The 21,427-nt window shown below is 48.7% G+C and overlaps 2 protein-coding genes across 3 annotated transcripts in view; both read right to left on the bottom strand.

Moving 5' to 3' along the window:
• Positions 1 to 180: 180 nt before the first annotated feature.
• LOC137356995 (gamma-secretase subunit APH-1A-like) lies at positions 181 to 12,946 on the bottom strand. Its single transcript, XM_068022923.1, has 7 exons — positions 12,698 to 12,946; positions 9,091 to 9,261; positions 7,600 to 7,673; positions 7,095 to 7,217; positions 6,248 to 6,375; positions 4,895 to 5,018; positions 181 to 1,879 (listed from the first exon to the last, which is right to left on the bottom strand). Exons 1-7 carry the CDS (start codon positions 12,808 to 12,810, stop codon positions 1,815 to 1,817), a joined length of 798 nt encoding a protein of 265 aa, XP_067879024.1. The 5' UTR covers positions 12,811 to 12,946; the 3' UTR covers positions 181 to 1,814.
• Positions 12,947 to 16,496: 3,550 nt separating this feature from the next.
• rab13 (RAB13, member RAS oncogene family) overlaps positions 16,497 to 21,427 on the bottom strand; it is a 31,534-nt gene continuing 26,603 nt past the window's right edge. For both annotated transcript variants that reach the window (XM_068022925.1, XM_068022924.1), the window contains 2 exons: positions 21,007 to 21,057; positions 16,497 to 19,270 (listed from right to left, as the gene is read on the bottom strand). In XM_068022925.1, coding sequence (XP_067879026.1) covers positions 19,193 to 19,270; positions 21,007 to 21,057 — 129 coding nt within the window. In that variant the 3' untranslated portion in view covers positions 16,497 to 19,192. The remainder of the gene's footprint in view (positions 19,271 to 21,006; positions 21,058 to 21,427) is intronic.

Raw genomic sequence — 21,427 nt, 5'->3', positions numbered from 1 at the left:
GTACTGGATGTGGGATAAGCAGGCCTGAGGAGAGAGAGGTGGTGGTGAGGTAGAGCTGGGTGTCGTCAGCGTGTATGTGCAAACTAACCCTGTGCTTTCGGATGATGTCACCGGGCAGCAGCATGTAAAACAAAAGGACAACTCCAATAAAATAAGTAAAATACTGTAATTGTATTTTAAATCAAATACTAATACTCAAGTGAATATGCGTATAATCAAAATCATCTTGTTACAAGTCACATTATTCAGTTGAATATAGACACCTCTTCTGCCATATTGAATTGTGCGTTAAGGCAGCTGATCACTGTAGCTCATTCATGACCTTATTTACGGTCTGTTTGTGGTGAGGTTTATCTTTCCAGTTTTTGTTTTTAAATAGGCCTTACAGAACAATTTAATTCATAATCCCCTTCTCCATGCCACACACTCGCTCAATATATATAACCAATTTCTTTGGAGAGACAGACAGGGTCCTCAGTACACAGGCTGGTCAGCCCTCTTGAATTTAGGGCCGCCAAGGGTGCCTTTTCCACCGCCTGAAATGTACCTCAAGCCTACTAAGTAGTCTTGGTGCACCTGGGAGAACAACTAAATGGAGGAGGATCTATGAGAACTATGGATGCTATCCACCCCGTTCCAGTTCAGATCCTGAGGGAGTGTGTTTAAGTAATGCTGCATTGAAACTATGAGGAATCTGCAGGTGATGAGATACATCTGACACGATCTTTCACCTCCCTGACCTGGGTCTAAACGCAGCTCACGCTGACGGGAGACTTTCTCTCCAATGGCTCCCAAAGGAAGAGGTGCTGGACAGCCTCACTCGGCCTGCTTTGGGGCAAACGTGGCACAGAAACTGACAATCACTCAAAGCTCCACAAAAGGATGGTGGATATGGAAAAGCTGCAGAAATGGCTGAGTTTCGGGAGGGTGGGGTGGGAGTGTGGTGCTGAGGCAGAGTGAGAGGGGCCAGAGTAGACGGAGCTTTTACTTTTGGTGCCCGATGCTAGGCTGCAATGCGTGCACGAGGAAAGCTAAAGGTGGCTGCAGATCCCAATACAGTAGAACTGTCAGCTCTTACTTTGCAGCAAGTTTCGACGACACGTTACCCTAGGGAAACACTTTGAAGAAGCAAAAATCATAGTCCCCGGCCAGGCAGTGAGGGGTGGAGGTAGTCAGGGAGAATTCACCTTCCTTTTTATTTTTAAACCCAGAGATTGGCTACCTGTGAAGTGTTGAGCAATGGTTTTTTTGCTCTTGCCAGAGTTTGAGGGGTACACAGAGCTCCGTTTAAATAAATCACACAGGACAGAGAGAACCTTTCCTCTGGTTCGACCAGTCAAAGCCCTGACAGGCATATGTGGAATGCTATTGAAGTCCCATTGGGAAAACGGAGTAGGTCGAGCGACACACCCTGTCCCCTCGCCTTTCAGTTGAACTCCAGCCGAAAGATTAGATAAATCAGTCCCTGCGCCGTAACAGGGGAAAAGAAAATTCACACCCATGCTAATATAGTATTGCACTGTGACAGAGTTCAGATCAAGAGTCCCATAATGAGTTCAGTAGTCGACTTGCTTCTTCCGAGAAGTCCGTTCCCTTCCAGGGGACGGACCAGGTCATTGCTTGAGGTAAATCAGTGTTAAGCCCTTCCACCGCCTGCTTCACAATGCCCCGTCCAACACACACAACAAATAATTGCTGTCCGAGTCCGTGTTGTCTTGGTGTTCTGAAGGGAGCTGGGCACCACACAGCCCGAGGGAAGGTGTGTGGGCAGGTTGGTCAAGTGGAGGGGCCAGGAGGAGCAGTCGGACTGATCTTCAATCCTCAGCTGGTGGCTGGAGAGCTGAATAGACCAGAACGTGGGGGTCGGGCTCCTGTTTGCCTAAAACACAAACAACGGGGTCAACCGAGAAAGAGAGCGAGCCAGCGCGAGCGCAGTTAACCCTTCGAGGGATCCGGACACACCTATGCACTGACCCTTATCCCCACACATCAAAAATTAAAAAAAAAAAGCAGCAACACTCCAGCTTACACTTCTATCCTGCAGAGTTTCTCACCTGTTGATGCAACATTGACCGCGACTAACCATGACCAACGTGTCTTCCAACACTGTCCCCATCTTTCCCAAATGACCCGTACTGGACCTCAGTTACATTGGAACACGAGGAGGCCATTCAGTCCCTCAAGCCGGTTCCGACATTCAATTTGATCATGAATAATCTGAACCTTTACTCCATTCACTTACCTGATTCGTACCCTGGCCCAACAAAGATCTATCAATCTCAGTTTTGACATTTCCAACTGACCTCCCCAGCCTGGACAGCTTTATGGAGGGAGAGAGTTCCAGATTTCCACTTCCCTTTGTGTGAAGTAGTGCTCCCAGATATCGCCCCTGAATGGCATTGGCTCGAATTTTAAGGTTCTGCCCCCCCCCCGCGCCCCCTCAATGTTCTGGACTCCTCCCTGACCAGAGGAAATATGTTTCTCCTTATCTACCCTCTCAACTCCTTTACTCACTTTGAAACACTTCAATTGAATACCTCAGTATTAAAACTCAAGGGAATACAAGCCTGGTCTTATGCAACCTGTTCTCATAATTTAACCCTCTTAACCCTGGGATCATTCCGGTGAATCTGAGCTGCACCCACTCTGAGCCCGTCCTGATGTGCTGTGCCCATAACCGAATGCAGTTGTCCAGTTACAGGAGGTGCCCTCCAGTTTGTCAGTCGAGTGGCCATTCTCCATCTACGAACCCAGCCAGAGAGTAGCAGCAGGATATTTCACCATAGTGTGTGGGGGTGGGGTTGAAGAATGACAGCTGAGCCTCAATCCAGCGTGCGGAATAGAAACACTTAGAACGTCACAGAATGGTTACAGTGGATCACCTCAACCTTTCACCTGTAAGCTTGCAAATGTTCTCTTCAGGTTAATTATCCAATACCCTTTGGAGTGCCTCGATTGAATCTGCCTCCACCACACTCTCAGGCAGTGAATTCCAGATCCGAACCACTTGCTGTGTGAAGAAGTTCTTCCTCAGGTCGCTGTTGCTTCTTTTGCCAATCGCCTTAAAAATCGGTGCCCTCCTGGTTCTCGATCCTTCCACCAACGGGAGCAGTTTCCCCCTATCTACTCTGTCCAGCCCCCTTGTGATTTTGAACACCTCTGTCAAATCTCTTAATCTTCTCTTCTCCAAGTAGAACTGTCCCAGCTTCTCTAATCTATCCACATGACTGAAGTCCTTCATCCCTAGAATCATTCTCATAAATCTTTTCAGCACCCTCTCTAATGCCTTAACATTCTTCTGAAAGCCCAGAACTGGATACAATACTCCAGGTGAGGCTGAACCAGAGTTTTATACAGGTTCACCATAACTTCCTTGCTTTTGTACTCTATTTATAAAGCCCAGGATCCTGTCGGCTTTATTAACTGCTTTCTCAACCTGTCCTGCTACCTTCAATCATTTGTATACATATACCCCCAGGTCCCTCTGCTCCTGCACCCCCTTTAGAATTGTGCCCTTTATTTTATATTGCCTCTCCTCATTCTTCCTACCAAAATGTATCACTTCACACTTCTCTGCATTAAATTCCATCTTCCACTTCTCCGTCCATTCCTGTCTATGTTCTCTTGAAGTCCATCACTATCCTCCTCACAGTTCACAATACTTCCAAGGTTTCAGCCATCTGCAGACTTTGAAATTGTGCTCTTGTACACCCAAGTCTAGGTTATTAATATATAATCAAGAAAAGCAGAAGTCCCAAAATTGACCCCTGGGGGTAAAGGCCTGCTACCCGACCCGAACCCGATGAAGTGTCGGTTCCAGGTCGGGTCGCTCTTCCGAGTCCGTCTTTCGGCCTCGGACACACGCAGTAAGTATTACATTTTGCTCTGATGGGACGTTGAGTTTAATTAAGTGTTTAAAAGTTGAAAAGCCTGCCCGAGCTGGGAGTCCGGGACGTCAAGGAGGGAAACTCTGAGTCTGCGCAGTGAGCGTCTCCACGACGTCACCGCGCTCATGCTGCGGCTTCGGAATCAGAAGGTAGGTAAAGTGAACATTCCGGCGGTCGGGTCGGGCTTGGCAAAAAAAAAATGGAAAGACTCGGGCTGGGTCGAATGCGGTTCTGTTGGTCTCGGGTCGGGTTTCTTTTTTGTAGATCCGAGCAGGCCTTTAATCCACATTGCGCCCAGGAATATCTGGGCGGAGCAGGGAGAAGACAACTCATTTTGTCTGTTTACCAGTAGTTGGCTCTCTCTCCTCCTTGGATTTCTGCAGCAGGTTTTCAAAGGTCCTGCAGCCCTCTGGCTGCCTCAGCCAGCTCACTATTCTTCCCTTGAACCCTGGAGAGGTTACTGTGCCGAGGTCAACCTGGAGGGGACACGCTATAGATTCAACCGAGACAGGATGTGGGGCAAGTGTAGCAGAGGAACAGATGATTTTGGACCTATGGTTCCCAAAGTCCTTCATCACTGCTTGGTGGGGGAGGGGCGTAGGGGTTTCCTTCTTTGGTGTCTGGATCTATGGGAGATTGTCTGATAACAGACTGACCAACACCACCATTGATGTATCAGGTTGTTAGAAGACTAAGAGCCCTAGGCTGGGGTTGGGGTGGGAGGGGAACAAATCAGCGTCCACTCCTGATCTCTACCCAGTGCAAGGCAGGCAAGAGCGGGGATCGGCTGTGATGCCCCCCACAGTCGGACAGCTGACCTGGAAGACTTCTAGTGCATGGGACTTGCACGAAACCACTGACCACACGATCGCGAGGGTGCCGATGTCCTCGGGAGAGAACAGAAAGCATGTAAAAAAAAAAATCCAGTCACAGAAGACTTGCACCAGTTTGGGTCATACTGGGGAGGGGGGCAGGAAATGATGGGCATTAACACCATGTGTACCTACATGTGACGCAGCGCCAGATATTCTGCACCGATCCTCCTGCTGTCAAGTAGGCCCAGGCTCCCATGGCAACCGTGATGCCATAAATCAGAACAAGGCTTCCCTCATACCAAGGATTTAGAAATGTCTAAAAAGGAAAAAAAAAGGAATTAAAAGGTCATTTGCAGGACAGCAGCACTGAGGCAGTGAGGAACAGTTCATGTATTTTGAAAATTTACTACATTTCCCATTCAAGGTAGTTGACTGCGGGGTGACAGGCCCTTCCCTGCTTGGGGAGAGACACCAAGCTCCCACTCTGCATATGGTCGGAAAGAAAGGTGGCGATTGAGGAGGTTAATCTGTGCAGACAAAATGAAAGAAAACCACAGGGCAGAATAGAAAGAAAAGAACTCTCATTTCTACAGGGCCTTTGGACCTCAAGACATTGCAAGTTGCCTTTACAGCTAATTCAGTATTTGTAATGTAGGAAACACGGCAGGCCAATCTGCGCACAGAAAGATCCCACATACAGCAATGCGGCAATGGCCAGGTCATCTGTTGTAGATGTTGACTGAGCGATCGGTACCAGCGTCGGGACACTGGGATGACCTAACCAGCTCTTCAAAATAGTGGCCATGGGATCTTTTACGTCCACCTGGGAGGGCAGACGGGGCCCCGGTTTAATGTCTCGTCCTTAGTGAGCAAACGACACAGTGCCAGATCGAAATGTCTCAAAGTGCTTTGCATGATTAAATGCTTTGAAGGGTTGTAACATAGCCTGCATTCTGCACCGGTCATCTTCCCTCAAACAGCAGTGTTGACTGGGAGAGGAATGTTGGCCAGGACGCCAGGCGAACTCCCCACTCTCACTCTGGGATCTTTATCTTCCACTTGAACAGACAGACTCACTGAGTTTACTTCAATAATCACTTCCTCCAGGCATCTCCCTGCAGAAATATGTGCTTCCCGAAACCCAAAATATAAGGGTCAGCAAGACATAACCGTGGTCACTGCATCCTATAACTGTGTCGCATAGAATCCCAACCCAGCTCCAACATATTACCAATCTGCCCTTCACCCCTGAAAGTACTGACTCCTGCTGGGGTCTGTTCACAAGGGGTAGTTAAGATCACTTGATTGCCTGGTCAAGAGGGCATTCTTCATGTCCAAGACCAGGCAGTGAGAGGCCAGCAGGTTATTCGGCTGTGGAATGCATCACATTCCCCGCTCAGGATCCGGATCAGCTACTCTTACTGTCAAGTGGCCTGGCGGACACTCACTGTTTGGACTCACAGGTGGACAAGGGAGGGTCGTTACCCTGCCTGTCAGCCAGTGGCTGCTGGTTGGGGGAGGGGAGATGTAAAGAGGTAGACTCACCAGGCCCGACGTCAGAACGTGACTAATGACGACTGCCGCCAGCGCCAGCCACCTCCTCTTCTCACAGGCGTCAAAGAACACGACCCCCCAGAACGTGTGCAAGAGAACAACAGCCATGGTCAGGAAAGCTGCAGAGAGACAGGAATCACCCAGTTAGTGTGTGTGTGTGCGCGTGTGTTAACTTTCTCCAAGGGGTAGATTTTCCCCATTCAGCACTGTTCGGGCAGGGCTTTGGGTTGAATGCAAATTCAGAACTTTTCTTTGAGATTCACTCCAGGGATGTGAGCGTCACTGGCAAGGCTGCCATTTGTTGCCCATCCCTAGTTGCCCCTGAGAAAGTGCTGGTGGGCCGCCTTCTTTAACCACTGACAGCGGGTATCATACAACCAAACAGCTTGCTCGGTCACTTCACGGGGCAGTTACGAGTTAGCCATGTTCGTGTGGGATGGGAGTCACATATAGGCCCAGGCAGGGTAAGGATGGCAGGTTTCCATTCACCGGAGGGCAGACGGCACCTCAAGACAGTGCGGCACTCCCTCGGTACTGGCACTGGGAGCGTCCTCTCAGATTATGTGCTCATGTCCCCAGAGTGGGACTCGAATCCACAACCTTCTGGCTCAGAGGCGAGAGGACTACCCACCGAGCCACACCTGAGACCCAAAGTTAAACACGTTCATCCTTCAACTCAGAATGTAATCAGCGACTTCAGTGGAAGGACAGGGAACATACAACATAACATTCCTGAAATCAGGACACCACACGGATCTGGGGTCGCTTTACCAGATGCCGCCATGCAATTGATGTGAGTGTAGTCACCACGCGGGGGTCCCTTGTTTCCTCAACTCACCTGAGGTAAGAAAGAAGTAGGGTGACCCGCCGTGAATTCCCACCACACCCGGTCCCAGCGAGTCCGACAGTATGTTGATGACTGAGAAGGCACCGCTGATGACTCCGAAAGCGAGACCTGAAACTGCGGAAGAGAGAGGGAGAGGCGCACGTGAGGATGGGCTGTGAGGCACCTCTCTCAACACACCTGGGAAATTCAATCCCAAACCAGGGATGCGCAAGAGGCCAGAATTGGAGGAGCGCAGAGATATCGGAGGGTTGTATGGCGGGAGGAGGTTATAGAGATAGGGAGCGGGCAAGGAGGCCATGGAGGGATTTGAAAACAAGGACGAGGATGTAACAAAAAATAAAAACAAATAAAAGAGGCTTTGCTGGACCGGGAGCTTTTGTGGGTCGGTGAGCAAATTTACAATTAAATTCGCAATGAAGCAGAACATGGTGTTCCAACACGACGGGTCTGTTCCCATGCTGTAACTTCTATGTAATGGGCTGTAGGTTTCTTTTACCATATGCCATCTGTTGAATCGAGATGGGCAATCTTCCATCTTCACTTATCGCTGTGAGGCCTTGGTCAGCTTTCCTGCAGGTACAAAGGAGATAGGTGGAAGATTAAAGAATACTTGTGCTTCCAGTCACAGCAGCTGAAACAACTGAAACCCTGCGTACTGAGCTCTGTCTCGGATGAGAAGGAAAACACGCTACACCCTTCCCGCTTTTCCTCGGTGCTGCACAGCCTGAGGTGCCTTTCTTCGGATGAGACCCCATCTGCCCAATCAGGTGGGTGTAAAAGATGCCACGGCCACCATTTCGAAGAACAGGAGGGGAATGCTTCCCCTGGGCCAATATTTATCCCTCAAATCAAGAGAAAGAGCCAGCACAGGGAAAATGGGCCAAATGGCCTCCTCCTGTTGTACAAGATTCTATGATTCCACAACCAACGTCCCTAACAAAACAGATTATCTTGTCACTACCGCACAGCTGTTTGCGGGCTTTTGCTTTGCACAAATTGACAGCTGCGTTTCCTACATTACAACAGCGAGACGATCAACGATTTCGGTAGGAAATTGGATGGGCACTTGAGGGAAATAAACTTGCAGGGCTACGAGGGATACAGCAGGGGGGGGGGGGGGGGGAAGTGGGACTGAGTGGATTGCCGTATGGACAGCCAGCATGGACTCGATGGGCCAAACGGCCTCCTTCTGTGCCATTGTGACTCTATGAGCACACTTCGAAAGTACTTCATTGGCTGGAGAGCACTTTGGGACTTCCTGAGGTCATGCAAGGGGCTAAATAAATACAAGTTTTTAAAAATAAAAGCACTGAATTGAACTAGTCGAGATTATGGGTTTGAATTCTAAAGTGAAGCTTGAACCTACAACCTTTTAACACAGAAGTAAGTGAGATACCCACTGTGCCAAGCAGAGGGACAGATAGGGCAGTGCAGAATAGTCCCCATTTTAAAATCACAGTTGGCGTGGCCGGAGTTTTCCTGTATGTGATGGCACGTCGGGATCGTTCAGTCGACCTCATGTCAAAGGAGTAGCTCATTCTAGCTTACTTAACAAGGGAAAAAAAAACCTTTCACATCCTCAGGACACCTCAAGAGCTTCACAGGGAATTGAGCAGTCTCAAAACGGGGGAACGCAGAGAAACGGGGGCAGGCGATTTGCACAGCAAGATCCCGAGCAAACAGCACCGAGATAACGGCCAGCTGAGCGGTTTTAGGAAAGCTGCTGGATGCTGGAAATCTGAAGTGGAAGCAGAAAACGCTGCAAATGCTCAGAAGTCAGGCAGCATGTGCGGAGAGGGGAACACGGGCTTAACGTTTCAGCTCGACAATCTGTATTATTTTTTTTTAAAAGTCATGTTGGCCGAGGGAGAAATATCGGTCGCAATACCCGGGAGAACTGCACTGGGGGCGGCAGTGCTGCACTGGGGGGGGGGGGGGGGGGGAGACACACAGCGATTTCTTTCGCTCATCACGGATTGGAACTTACTTGAGCAGTTTGTAACAGGCAAAGCGGAAAGCCTCTTGCAGCAGTACGGAGATCCCAGCCCCCATGATCAGCAACCCGTGCTGCACGCTGGGGTTCTCCTTGTTGCTGAGCTGCACTGCGACGAACCATACCAGCGAGGAGAGGAGCAGCGACACCAGCCAGAAGAATGAGCTGCGGAAACAAAGAGGACAACATCAGCAATACAAACCATATTGACCAGTGGGGTGGGGGGGGGGGGGGGGGTGAACTAATGCTGCTGCACACTTGCCATGCAACATCCCATGTGGTCAAATAGCATGCCATCATTGTCTGGGAGCTCCGATCCCTCTGGAATTGCCAGCCCCAAAAGACTTGCATTTATATAGCGCCTTTCCCGACCACAGGACGTGCCAAAGCACTTCACGGCCAACGACGTACTTTTGCCCGAGCTGCAATCGCTGTTGCAATGTTGGAAATGTCGGATTTGCGCACAGCAAGATCCCACAAACAGCAACGACCCAAATCGTCTGGTGTTATTTTTTTTTTGGATTCAAAGTGACGTTGGCTGAGAGGGATAAATATCGGCCCCAAGACACCGGGAGAACCCGCTTCCTTCTTCTTTGAAGAAGCGTTGCAAGGTCTATTAAATCCACCCGAGAGTGGGGGGCCAGACGGGGGCCTGGCCTCTGTTTAACGTCTCACATCTGGGAGCGTCAGCACGGATAACGTAATTGAGTCTGCGGAGTGAGAGCAAAACCCACAACCTTCTCAATCAAGAGGCGACGGTGCCACCCACTGAGCCTGGGCTGACACTTAAAGAACAGCTGGGCCGAGGAGGGAAAGAACTACTTTTTAAAATATATATATATATAAAACATCCCCTGCGACAACTGTGTGTCTGGACTGAAAGCCATGAATGTGTCTGTGGTTGAGGCAGTGGTTCACCACAGTTCAGGTCCAAGTGACTGGGAGTGAAACCTGAAAGTAATCAGAGAGAAATGAGAAACCACAGCCCACAATGACTGACATCACCTCGGAATTATTTGCACGTCCGCATTAGAATTGAGGAACAGAAATTCTGATTGATTCGTCTCTTTTTGAGACTAGGGGGACTGAAAGGTCAGCCAGCTCACTGGAGAATGGGAAACACTTTTTCAATATTGCGCTGGGCAGTGTGTTAATGCTTTTTTTTTTATAAAAGGGAGTGCTGCACATATTTTGGATGAGATGTTACACTTAGCCCCTGGTCTGCCCTCTCAGGTGGGTGGAAAAGATCCCATTGCATGAAGGAGGAGGAGGGGGGTGGGGGGGGGGTGTTCTCCCTGGTGTCCCGAGGCCAATATTTCAAGCAACATCATTTAAAAAAAAAAACAAGAATATCTGTTCATTTATCTCACTGCTGTTTGTGGGAGCTTGCTATGTGCTAACTGCCTGACATGTCCCTCTACAACAGTCACGACACTTCAAAAGTACTTCATTGGCTGGAAAGCGCTTCGGGACGTCTTGAGGTCATGAAAAGAGCTTGAGAAATACAAGTTCAATTTAAAAATATGGCATTTAAATTAAGACAGACAGATAAAACGGCAGAGAGCGCACTTTAAAATAGAACATCTGTGGGCGGACAGGATCGATACTGGGAGGGAACCCCCCCCCCCCCACAGAGGTAACATATAAACAGCACAAAAAGATTTCGATGCATAATATTTTAACCACGACAGCAGGACGATGCCATTTTACAGAGAGGTGCCCCAGCATTATCCAATTGCGGGCGGGGGAAACCCAAAAAAAAGAGCTGAATGATCTTCCGAATCAGTATTTAACTTGTGATCTTCAGTACAAGATGACAAAATACCCACCGAAAGCTTATCTTTGTACCTTGTTCTTCTCACTCCCACACACTTTATTCAAACTTCATGTCTAAACAAATAAAAGGTGCTGAATTCCCACTAAGTACAAACAGAGAACTAGACAAGACAAATGTCGATATAGTACCCACATTGCCATGGGTAATTCTACGGAGAAGTGGGTCGAATTGGGATGGCTCTTTCAAAGAGTTGGCACGGACACGATGGGGAGAATGGCCTGCGTCTGTGCTGTATGATTCCATAACGCACATGATATCGCTCATGCCTCACCCAGTGAGTTACTCACGGGTTCCGTGACTGTTGTTACATAGACAGTGTGCACAGCAGGATTTCATAAACAGCAATGAGGAAAAAAAATGGCCAGTCAATCTTGGCGGTGAGGTTTTGAGGGAGGAATGTTGTCCCGGGCTGTCTTTCCTGTCATCGGGGATCTTTTTGAGCTGTAAAGTGCGTGGCATCACACAACCATAGGAAAGATTTAGCCCCTCGAGCCTGCTCCACCATTCACTGAGATCATGGCTGCTCAGTGACCCAACTCCATCTACCCTCCTTTGCCTCACATCCCTTCATACCTTTGGTTTAGAAAAACACATCAATGTCAGATTTAAAATTAACAAACGATCCTGCTGTTTGCAGGAGAGTTCCAAACCTTGTGTGTGGAATTGTTTCCTAATTTCACTCCTGCAAGGTCTGGCTCCAATATTTAGACTCTGCCCCCTAATTCCAGACTCCCCAATCCGTGGAAATAGGCTGGATAGAGAGAAACTATCTGTTCCCCTCTTGAAAACTTTGAACAAATCACCCCTTAATCTTCTAAATTCCAGGGAATATAATCCTAGTTTGTGTAATCTTGCCTCGTAATTTAACCCTTGGGGTCCAGCTATCATGCTGGTAAACAAAAAAATACCGCAGATGCTGGAAATCTGAAATAAAAATAGGAAGTGCTGGAAATACTCCGCAGGCCTGGCAGCAGCTGTGGAGAGAGAGAGAGAAACAGAGTTAACGTTTCGAATCGACGTGACTATTCTTCAGGTATCGTTCTGGGTTTCTCCAAGGCTAATATATCCTTCTTAAGGTGTCGTGCCCAGTACTCGAGTGCGGTCTAAACAGGCCTTGCACAGCTGAAGCGCATGGCTTCTACGTCCCCTCGTACTCTAGGATCCAGTCTATGTTGTGATCCCAGCCGGACCGACTGTAGCAAGTGCAACAACTGGCCTCAGTCACCCTATGGTTTGGGGCGGTTGGTGGGGGGGGGGGGGGGTTTGGAGGAAAAGAGCCGAGAAAGCAGCCGAATTACTTTCCGACTGCCCTCCGTGGTTAATGGGCATCTGCCGTCATTGATCTAATTGAATGGCAGGACAGGCTCGAGGGGCTGGGCCGCCCGCTTCTTCGTCGCGGCACGCCCCACGCAGTCAAATAGCCTGGCAGGACTCATGCAGGTAAAGGGGGTGAGGGGGTGGGGAGAGGGGAAGCATAGTATCTGGAAGGCAGGTGGTACCCCTTTAAAAAAAACCCCCAAGGGGGAAAAGTTGGTGCTTTAACAAAAAAAAAGTGTTTTTTTTGTCGGCTAAACCCTTGGCCCCGCCCCTTCAACATGCAGGTGACCACCCCTTTAAATCCGGCAACAGGGGCCAACGGCTCCCAGGGACTTTAATGATTGACGGTTGCCACTCGGAGGCAGATTTAGGAGGCGGTGGAGGGGATGGTGAGGGAAACTGAGGGAGTAATTGAGGGAATTATTTCCCCGAATAAAACCACCTCACCCAGCGACCAGGATGATCACCCGCAGCGGGTCTCCAACCACGGTGAAGAGCAGCAGCGAGAAAGCCGGCCCGAAGGCGATGAAGGTGCAGCCGAAGAAAACAGCCGCGCTCATTTCCACAGCGAGCGGACAAACACTCAATCGCGGCGTGGTTTTATTTTGAAACGAAACCGCCGCCGCCGCCGCCGCCGCAACTTCGATGAGCTTCCAGTTTGAGGTGGATGAAGAGGTGTGCGCGGCCTGCTATTATTGACAGGCTCCTCATCCAATCGGATCGCGGCCTTCTCAACCGCCTGACCAATCACGGGATCGAGAGCTGGATGGGAGGCGGGACGGTGGAAAATGATTGACGGGAGCCTCGGCGCGCGTTGGGTCCCCGCCTCTTCAACGCGACTGCCAATCGACGGCATCGAGGATGGCGGGAGGGGGGGGGGTGCAGGTTGACAAATGATTGACGGGCACTCGAGCCGGTGAGCTGCTGAAAGCCCTGCCCTTGACCAATCGGATGTCGGAGAAAGAGCGGGACAAGGAGGCTGATTCTGGTCCCGCCCCTTTCTCGTGGAGCAGGTGGTCATGCGCTTTCTGGCAAAGCATTCTGGGAGTTGTAGTTTTCCCCCTCCTACTTCCGAGGCAAAGGCTAATCTCCAAATTTTCTGCTTCATTCTCACTCTGTTCTTGGTCTTCTACACTGTTGCAATGGAGCTCAAGGACTAGCACCTTATCTTTCGATTGGGCACTTTATATCCTTCAAGATTCAACACTGAGTTCAACAATTTGCACCCAGCTTTTTGCATGACAGCTGTTACTTATGCTATTCCCATTTACACCTATTACTTCTCTGTCCACAGATGCTGCCAGACCTGCTGAGTATTTCCAGCATTTCTTGTTTTTATTACACCTATTACTTGTCTCATCACCACCCACATTTGCCTTACACCATCATCCATTTTGTCATTTAATCTAAAAGCAAAATACTGCGGATGCTGGAAATCTGAAACAAAAACAAGAAATGCTGGATTCACTCAGCAAGTCTGGCAGCATCTGTGGAAAGAGAAGCAGAGTTAACGTTTCGGGTCGGTGACCCTTCATCGGAACTCTTCGGAGTTCTACTTGAATCACAGTCCTTCCCTCCCTCCTTTTCCCGGCCCCTTCTACTTGCATAAAACCTGTTACATCTCCAACGTTTGCCAGTCCGCACCAAAGGTCATCAACCTGAAACGTGAACTCTCTCCACAAATTCTGCCTGACCTGCTGAGTCTTTTCTGCACTTTTTTTTGTTTTAACTCCAAATGCAAGCTGGTTATTGTTTCCCTTAATCATACAATCTTACAGCACAGGATGTGATTCTGCCTATCATGTCTGTATTGCTGTTTCCCCATAGCCCTGCAAATTTCTTGCCTTAAATCCATTCCTAATTCTTTGAGGAATCGCATTCCAGATCATAACTTACTGTGTAAAAAAAAAACTAATTTCCTCTGGCTCTTGTTTATATACATATATGTTTGAAAACAATTTTTTAAATTCATTCATGGGATGTGGGCGTCGCTGGCCAGGCCAGTATTTATTGTTGGTAACTGATGTAATATAACATAAGACCAGAAAAGCCCCAGCTTCAATCCCTGGTCAATATGTGACACATTGCCACAGTTCTAGAACTGGTTTAAATAACTTGCATCTATGTTGTTGTCAATCCCCTGAAACAAGGATGAAATCTATCAGGCTTCATGATTTGTGTCCTCAAGTGACTCAGTAGGCCAATCCTGAAGCAGGTCTTTGCACACAGAGAACAAGAGTAGCCCTGAGGGATGGGGGTCTCAAGCCAGGGTCCCGCTCTCCCTCCTTCCGCTTTTGTTGCTTCTCCACAGCAGAGTTTATGTTGCCGACTGTGTGGATGAGGCACTGCCACATGGTACAGTTTGTGGGAAGCTCCTCCCAAGCACCAATGTGAATTTGTCCCCTTTTCAATGAGGCATTCAGAGCGTCCTTAAAATGTTTTCTCTGTTGTCCTTGAGATTGGGTGCCATCATTAAGTTGTGCGACTTAGTAGACTAATACCTGGAATGGGCGGGCTGTCTTATGAGGAAAGATTGGACAGGTTAGGCTTGTATCCGCTGGAATTTAGGAGAGTTAGAGGTGACTTGATTGAAACATACAGGATCCTGAGGGGTCTTGACAGGGTGGATGTGGAAAGGATGTTTCCCCTTGAGGGAGAATCTAGAACTAGGGGTCACCGTTTAAAAATAAGGGGTCGCCCATTTAAGACAGATGAGAATTTTTTTTTCCTCAGAGGGTCGTGAGTCTTTGGGATTCTCTTCCTCAAAAGGCAGTGGAAGCAGAGTCTTTGAATATTTTTAAGGCAGAGGTAGATCGATTCTTGATAAGCGAGGGGGTGAAAGGTTATCGGGGGTAGGTGGAAATGTGGAGTAATCAGTTCAGCCAGGAACTTATTGAATGGCAGAACAAGCTTGAAGGGCCGAGTGGCCTGGCCTACTCCTAATTCATATGTTGGTTAGAGATCTGCTTCGGTAGCCGACTATTTGACATGATGCAGTGTGCAGACCAGCAGAGCTGATTTAGCATAATCTTGGTTGTGATGTTGGAGGAATTGGCTTCAGTGAGGATTCTGGAGTTTGTTTGTCTGTCTTCCCACTTGACTTTTGAGTATTCTGTGGAGACACTGCTGATGGAAATTCTCCAGTGCCTGGTAGGTGACCAAAGGTAACTTGCATTTCTGTGGCACCTTTAATGTAATAAAACATCCCAAGGAAAAACTGTTCCCATTAACAAATGGTACAAGGACTAGAGGACACAGATTGAAAGTTTTGGGCAAAAGATGTAGCGGGAATATGAGGAAGCAGTTTTGGGTGTCCCAGTAGAAGTATGTAGTGTAATGTAATGACCTGGAACTCACTCCCACAAGGGTGGTGGAAGCAGAGATGATCAATGACTCCAAGAGGAAGTTGCATGGCCACCTGAAAGAAGTAGACTTGCAGGGCTACGGGGATTGAGCTGGGGAGTGGGAGTGACAGCATGGCTCCGTGAAGAGCCAGCATGGAATCAATGGCCTCTTTCTGTGCCGTAAATGACTCTATGACACTTCACAGGAGTAATTATCCAACTAATTGATACTGCTCTCACTAAAGGCCGGCTCGGGGTCTGCAAATTAAATCCGACCCTGAGCCCGACCCAGACAGAGTCCTGCCATTTATTTCCCACGCCCAACCTGACCACCAGTTAACCTACCTTCCATTTTTCACTTTGTTGCTGATCTGCACAAGCTTAAAATAACTGTAGCAAAACAACCTTCCAAGCCCAAAAAGTAAATTAACATTAAAGTCACTTACCTGAGGTGGTGATAGAGCGTGCCTGGCCCGACCCGAATGCCGGACCTGGAAGTGCGACCTGACCCGAACCTGACGCGTGTCGTTGGGTTCGGGTCGGGCAGTCGGCCTTTAGCTCTCGCCACCCTTTAAGGCACTGCATTCCAGATTCTAACAACTTGCCGTGTTTAAAAAAAAGGTCTCATCTCCCCTCTGGTTCTTTCGCCAGTTACCTTAAATTTGTGTTCTCTGGTTCCTGCCACATTAGTGGAAAGAAATCTGCCCACCTGTTCTGGGCCGACGTGTGACTCCAGTTCCACACCAATACGGTTGACACTTAAGTGCTCTCCGAAGTGGTTGAGTGGACTGTTCAGTTGTATCAGGGATGGGTAATAAATGCCAGCTTTGCCATTGATACCAGCGACCTGAGAATGAATTTTTTTTTTTAAAAAGAGCTGTGGAAATATTGAGTCGTGTGGATCAAAGTCCGCAGCCACAAATATTTATTACATCAGCATTGTACAAGGTGCTAATGCAGCTACAACACCAATATGGCACAACTGGAAGAGATGGCCTGCGATTGTTTTCTGGAGGCTTCAGTCTTTCGACACTTTAGGAATGCTTGATGAGGGATAGTGAGTTGCCACAATGTGCCTCGTTCAGGGACGTTGACTCGAGCAGAGTTCGATCCCTGCGACTGGGCGGTGCTCAGTCCTGACAGGCTGATTAGTCGTCTTTTTCTGTTAGTTTAAATTCCGGTTGACATTAGACAGGAGTAGAGAAAAGGCGTGAAGCCCTGTGGTGCTGAGCACGGTGTCACAGAGCAATAGGATGTAGACCTGGTGCCCCATCAGTGGGGTCCCTGCAACCCCACCACCAATTTGTTCCCCCATCTCTTCTGAACATGCGGTGCCCTAGTGGCCATTTCTCTTGTACCGGCAGGGTATTCAAACATGTACAGCATTGCCAATGAGGCTCAATGTCACATGTGCTTCCCAGCTAGGAGGGTGAGTCACAATATCATCAGCTGGTTTTCCCCTTCCTACCCCCAGAGGCACCGAATTCAATTAAGACACCTCTAAGGCCACCATCCTTCCTCCCCAGGTTAACTGGCCACCTCATTTTCCACTTGCCCCACGATACCAAATAGTCAAGAAGGCCCGTCCATTAACTACAATCTGCTTCCAGCTTGGCTATTCCCACTGACCTACCCCCCCACAAATCCCTCCCCTCTTCATTCATCAATGTAGCAATATCTGAGGCTAGGTTATTGTCAGCGTAAACAACCAATCACCTACCAATCAAAGCCTTGATCACGGTGCTGAAAGCAGGCCAGACAGTGACAGAAGTGCGTTTGAAGGCAAATGACATCACTGATTCCCAAAATGCCTGTAAGAGGGGGAGGGGGGGGGGCAGCAGTTTTCTGATTGCCCCCCTCCCCTTGAAAGTGCCTTGGAGGTGCACATCAAGAGGGACCCTTACTTGTTATCCTTTACATGCGTGTGGCTTCCAACCCTTGTCTGAGAGGTGGTCGGGGAGGGTGTAGAGAGAGCCACCCTGCCTTAGAAAAGCTTTTTAACCCTTCTGTCACCATTGCATATCAAGTGCTGGTCCCATTGTAAGATAATTCCTGCTTTTGTCTTCCCTTCTTCTTTTCACCTACTTAAGCCATGTTTCATTTATCCAGCTCACCTGGCTATTTCCGACTCGCCCAACCCAAGGATTCTCCAACAGAAGGACAAGTCGCAAGTATTTTTCTCAATTCACTTCTTCTTACAATATCCTGTCCCCGCATAGCCAACTGTAAATGGAGGCACAAGCTCTTTACCCAAATGAGGCTGGACTGTGAGTGTGTCGACAAGCTATTCAGCAACAGGAGTCACAACAGCCACTTCCCTCCTCACCTTTGATCCACAGGTGCACCGTCCATCAGCAGTCACTGGACAGTTCCTTTCCCCCCACTGCCTCACTCACCTCTAGCCAAGCGATACAGTGTCCCACCTGGAGATCAGTTAAATTAGCACGGAGCAGGGAAGGAACCTGGATCTTTTTGGTCCATGTAGCTCAGCATCGCAGCATTATCTAGTAGGTTAATTGTGGGTAGTGTTTCTTGATCTATTCAGAAGATCCCAGATCACCAGGTCTATCTCCCAACCGTTTGGGGACCTCTCAACTCATTCAATCCCAAAGCCTCGAGCGTACAGGGTTCTTTAGACTTCTGGCATTGTCCCATCCCAAATCTTTAGGGTATTGGGGGGCGGTCATTAGCATGAAAAGGGGACAGGCACCTACCACACATTACAGATCCATGGAGGGAAAGAGGAGGAGTGTGCTGTTTTAGCTGAAGAAATCAAAACAATAATTTAAAATAAAAGCAAAGATCACTTCGCATCTAGTTTCCCAATGTTAATCAGTCGCTCCGTGAGAACCTTCCTCCCCCGCACTGGAATTTCAGATCAGCAGAATCCCGCTCCCTGCCCCCAATTCCCATTCCCCTCCCTGCCTGACATTAATCTCATTCCATGGTCCCATGACTGCGGAACAAATGTGAGTATTTCCCTAAGTATCTTAAAGCTTCAAGAGCAAAAGAGAGCGAGTCTCGCCCTTTAAAAAGGAGCAAAAAAGAAAAAATGGAAATGAAGAAAGAGTTAATAATACAGTGCCGGTACAAGGCATTGAGGCTTTCGATTGCTCATGAAATCTCCATTTCCTCTCCCTCCCCCTCTCCCCATTACAGAATTCACAATGGAACGGCTGAGATTCAAAATTCGCCTCCCCTGCTGCCACTCAGTTCCCAACAGCAACGGTATCCCAGGACATACAAAGAAGAAAACCTTACATCCTATTTTCCAGACCTGACGTGCCAGGTTACTGGGAGGACATCTCAGTCAAAGAGAGAGGAGCTTAGCTTAGTATCTTCCACTGAGGAATAGAAGGCATGGGAGTTGTGGGGGGGGCGGGGGGAGTTGTGGGGGGGGCGGGAGGGAGGGAGGGTGTGGAAGGAAGGTAGGTAGGGTGTGGAGGGAATTCGAGTGAAGTTAGACCAGGAGCGAAGCCGGAATGATTGACTGTTCCGTCCCCAGACGGGCAGGTCCAGTAGTTGATTTCAATAAGTTATCCAAAATGGGTCTCCGAGGAGGTTACGAAGCTCTGTGGTGGGTGTGTAGTGTTGAGTCTTAAACTAAGGAACACTTGGAGGAACTGGTCTTCTGTGGGCTGTCCAACTGAGTCTTGGAGCTTGGGGAGCCAAAGCCCTAGGTTTGGAGAACATAAACAAAAGAGTTAAACAAGAAACATGCAAGAGAGAGACATTGTTGGCAATCTCTGATTTGCAAGACCATTTTTGGGCTACACTCCCTCCCCTTCTGATGAGACTTAGGACTGAGGCCCCGTCTTCCCTCTCAGGTGGATGCAAAAGATACAGGAGTATCTGTCGGGAGTTAACGTGAACTCTGCTTTTCTCTCCACAGATGCTGCCTGACCTGCTCAGCATTTTCTGTTTTCGTTTCAGATTTCCAGCATCTGCGGCGTTTTGCTTTTGTGTTGACTATTTCGAAGAGGAGCAGGGTAGCTCCGCCCCATGTCCTGGGGCCAATATTTATCCCTCAACCAGAATGACGACGAGAAAAATGGTCGTCATCACACTGCGGTTTGTGGGAGCTTGCTGTGCGCAAATTGGCTGCCACATTTCCCTGCATTACAACAGTGACTGCACTCCAAAAACGGCTTCATTGGCTGTAAAGCGTTTCAGGACATACTGAGGTCGCGAGAGGCACGATAGAAATGCAGGTTCTTTTCTTCCCTAGCCTTCACGTCCCCCCCCACCCCCCCAGCAAACCTCTTTCCGCTGACCCACTACTGTCCTTAAGGGAGTACTGCTTGCTGAGGAATAGCTCCAACAATAGTTCTCTCTGGTTAGCTGTCCCAAGCAGCCATTCTAGCCGAGACAGAAAGTGGCAGTAGGTGATTTACAACTTGGGGCCGGGGTGGGGGTCACAGACCAGTGGGGGAGTAAAATCAGCCAGGGGTTCCTGCTCCTGATCAAAATCCAGTGGCAAGTGCCAGTGTTGATGTTGCCCCCCCCCCCCCGCTGCCCCCTTCACTCACTGTCTAGGCTCAAGGGAGTGGGACTAATTGGATAGCTCAACCAAAGAGCCGGCACAGGCCCGATGGGCTGAATGGCCTCCTTTCCTTGCTGTATCATTCTATGAAGACATAAAGCTCTGGTCAGGCCCCAACTGGAGTACTGCGTCCAGTTCTGGTCACCACACTTTAGGAAGGACATGAGGGTCCTTGAGAGGAGATTTACCAGAATGGTTCCAGGGATGGGTGGATTTTAGTTGCAAGGTTAGGTTGGAAAAGCTGGGCTTGTTCTCCTTAGAATAAAAGGAGATTGAGGAGAGATTTAATAGAGGTGTACAAGATTATGACAGGCTTCGATAAGTTAAGACAAGGAAAAACTGCTCCCATTAACAAATGGTACAAGGACTGGGGAACACAGATTGAAAGTTTTGGGAGGGAGATGCAGGGGAAATATGAGGAGGCAATTTTTTTTTACGCAGTGGGTGGTAATGACCTGGAACTCACTTCCAACAAGGGTGGTGGAAGTGGAGATGATCAATGACTACGAGAGGAAGTTGAAGGGCCACCTGAGAGAAATGGACTTTCGGGGCTACGGGGATCGAGCCGGGGAGCGGGGCTGACTGCACAGCTCCATGGAGAGCCAGCATGGATTCCTGCGACATATACGACTCTAAAGAACACATCACTTGGGCAAGGCCCATGGGAGAGGCAGACTGTCCCCGTACGAGGGTGTGGGGGCAGGGAGATAGGAAATACACCTATCCTTAAACTCTTGTACGGAAGGTACAGCTGGGAATGGAAAGGCAGCAGCGAAACATGACTCTTTTGGGCTCTCACACACACTTCGGGGGGTTGGTGCTAGTCCAATATATACAGCACAAGGAAATCAATCTTGCAGTAAACTTACCGATTTCTTGCTTGTCTTTATCAATATGTCTTGGGCCAGTGACTGAAAAGCCTGTTAGAAACAAGACAGGGAGTTAAATTCAGTACGTACAAGGTTAACAGACAGGCTGGAGTGCATTTACAATGAGAAAAAAAAATGTTTCATTACACTGAAAACCTTTTGACACAATTAATTATTGTTGAGGTGCTAAAGACTTGCATTTGTATAGCACCTTTCATGACCCCAGGACGTCCAAATGTATGTTAGTAGTCACTGTTGTAATGCAGGAAACGTGGCAGCTGAGCTGCAGACAGCAAGATCCCACAAACAGTAATGTAATAATGACCCAGATAGTTTTTTTTAAAAAAGTGATGTTGGTGGAGGGATTAAATATTGGCCCCAGCACATCGGCGAGAACTCCCCACCCCCCCCACCCCGTTTC

This window comes from Heterodontus francisci, chromosome 46 (genome assembly GCF_036365525.1).
Source record: "Heterodontus francisci isolate sHetFra1 chromosome 46, sHetFra1.hap1, whole genome shotgun sequence".
Lineage (NCBI taxonomy): Eukaryota > Metazoa > Chordata > Chondrichthyes > Heterodontiformes > Heterodontidae > Heterodontus > Heterodontus francisci.
Note: the sequence above shows the minus strand (reverse complement) of the source record. Positions and strands in the feature narration are given on the sequence as shown.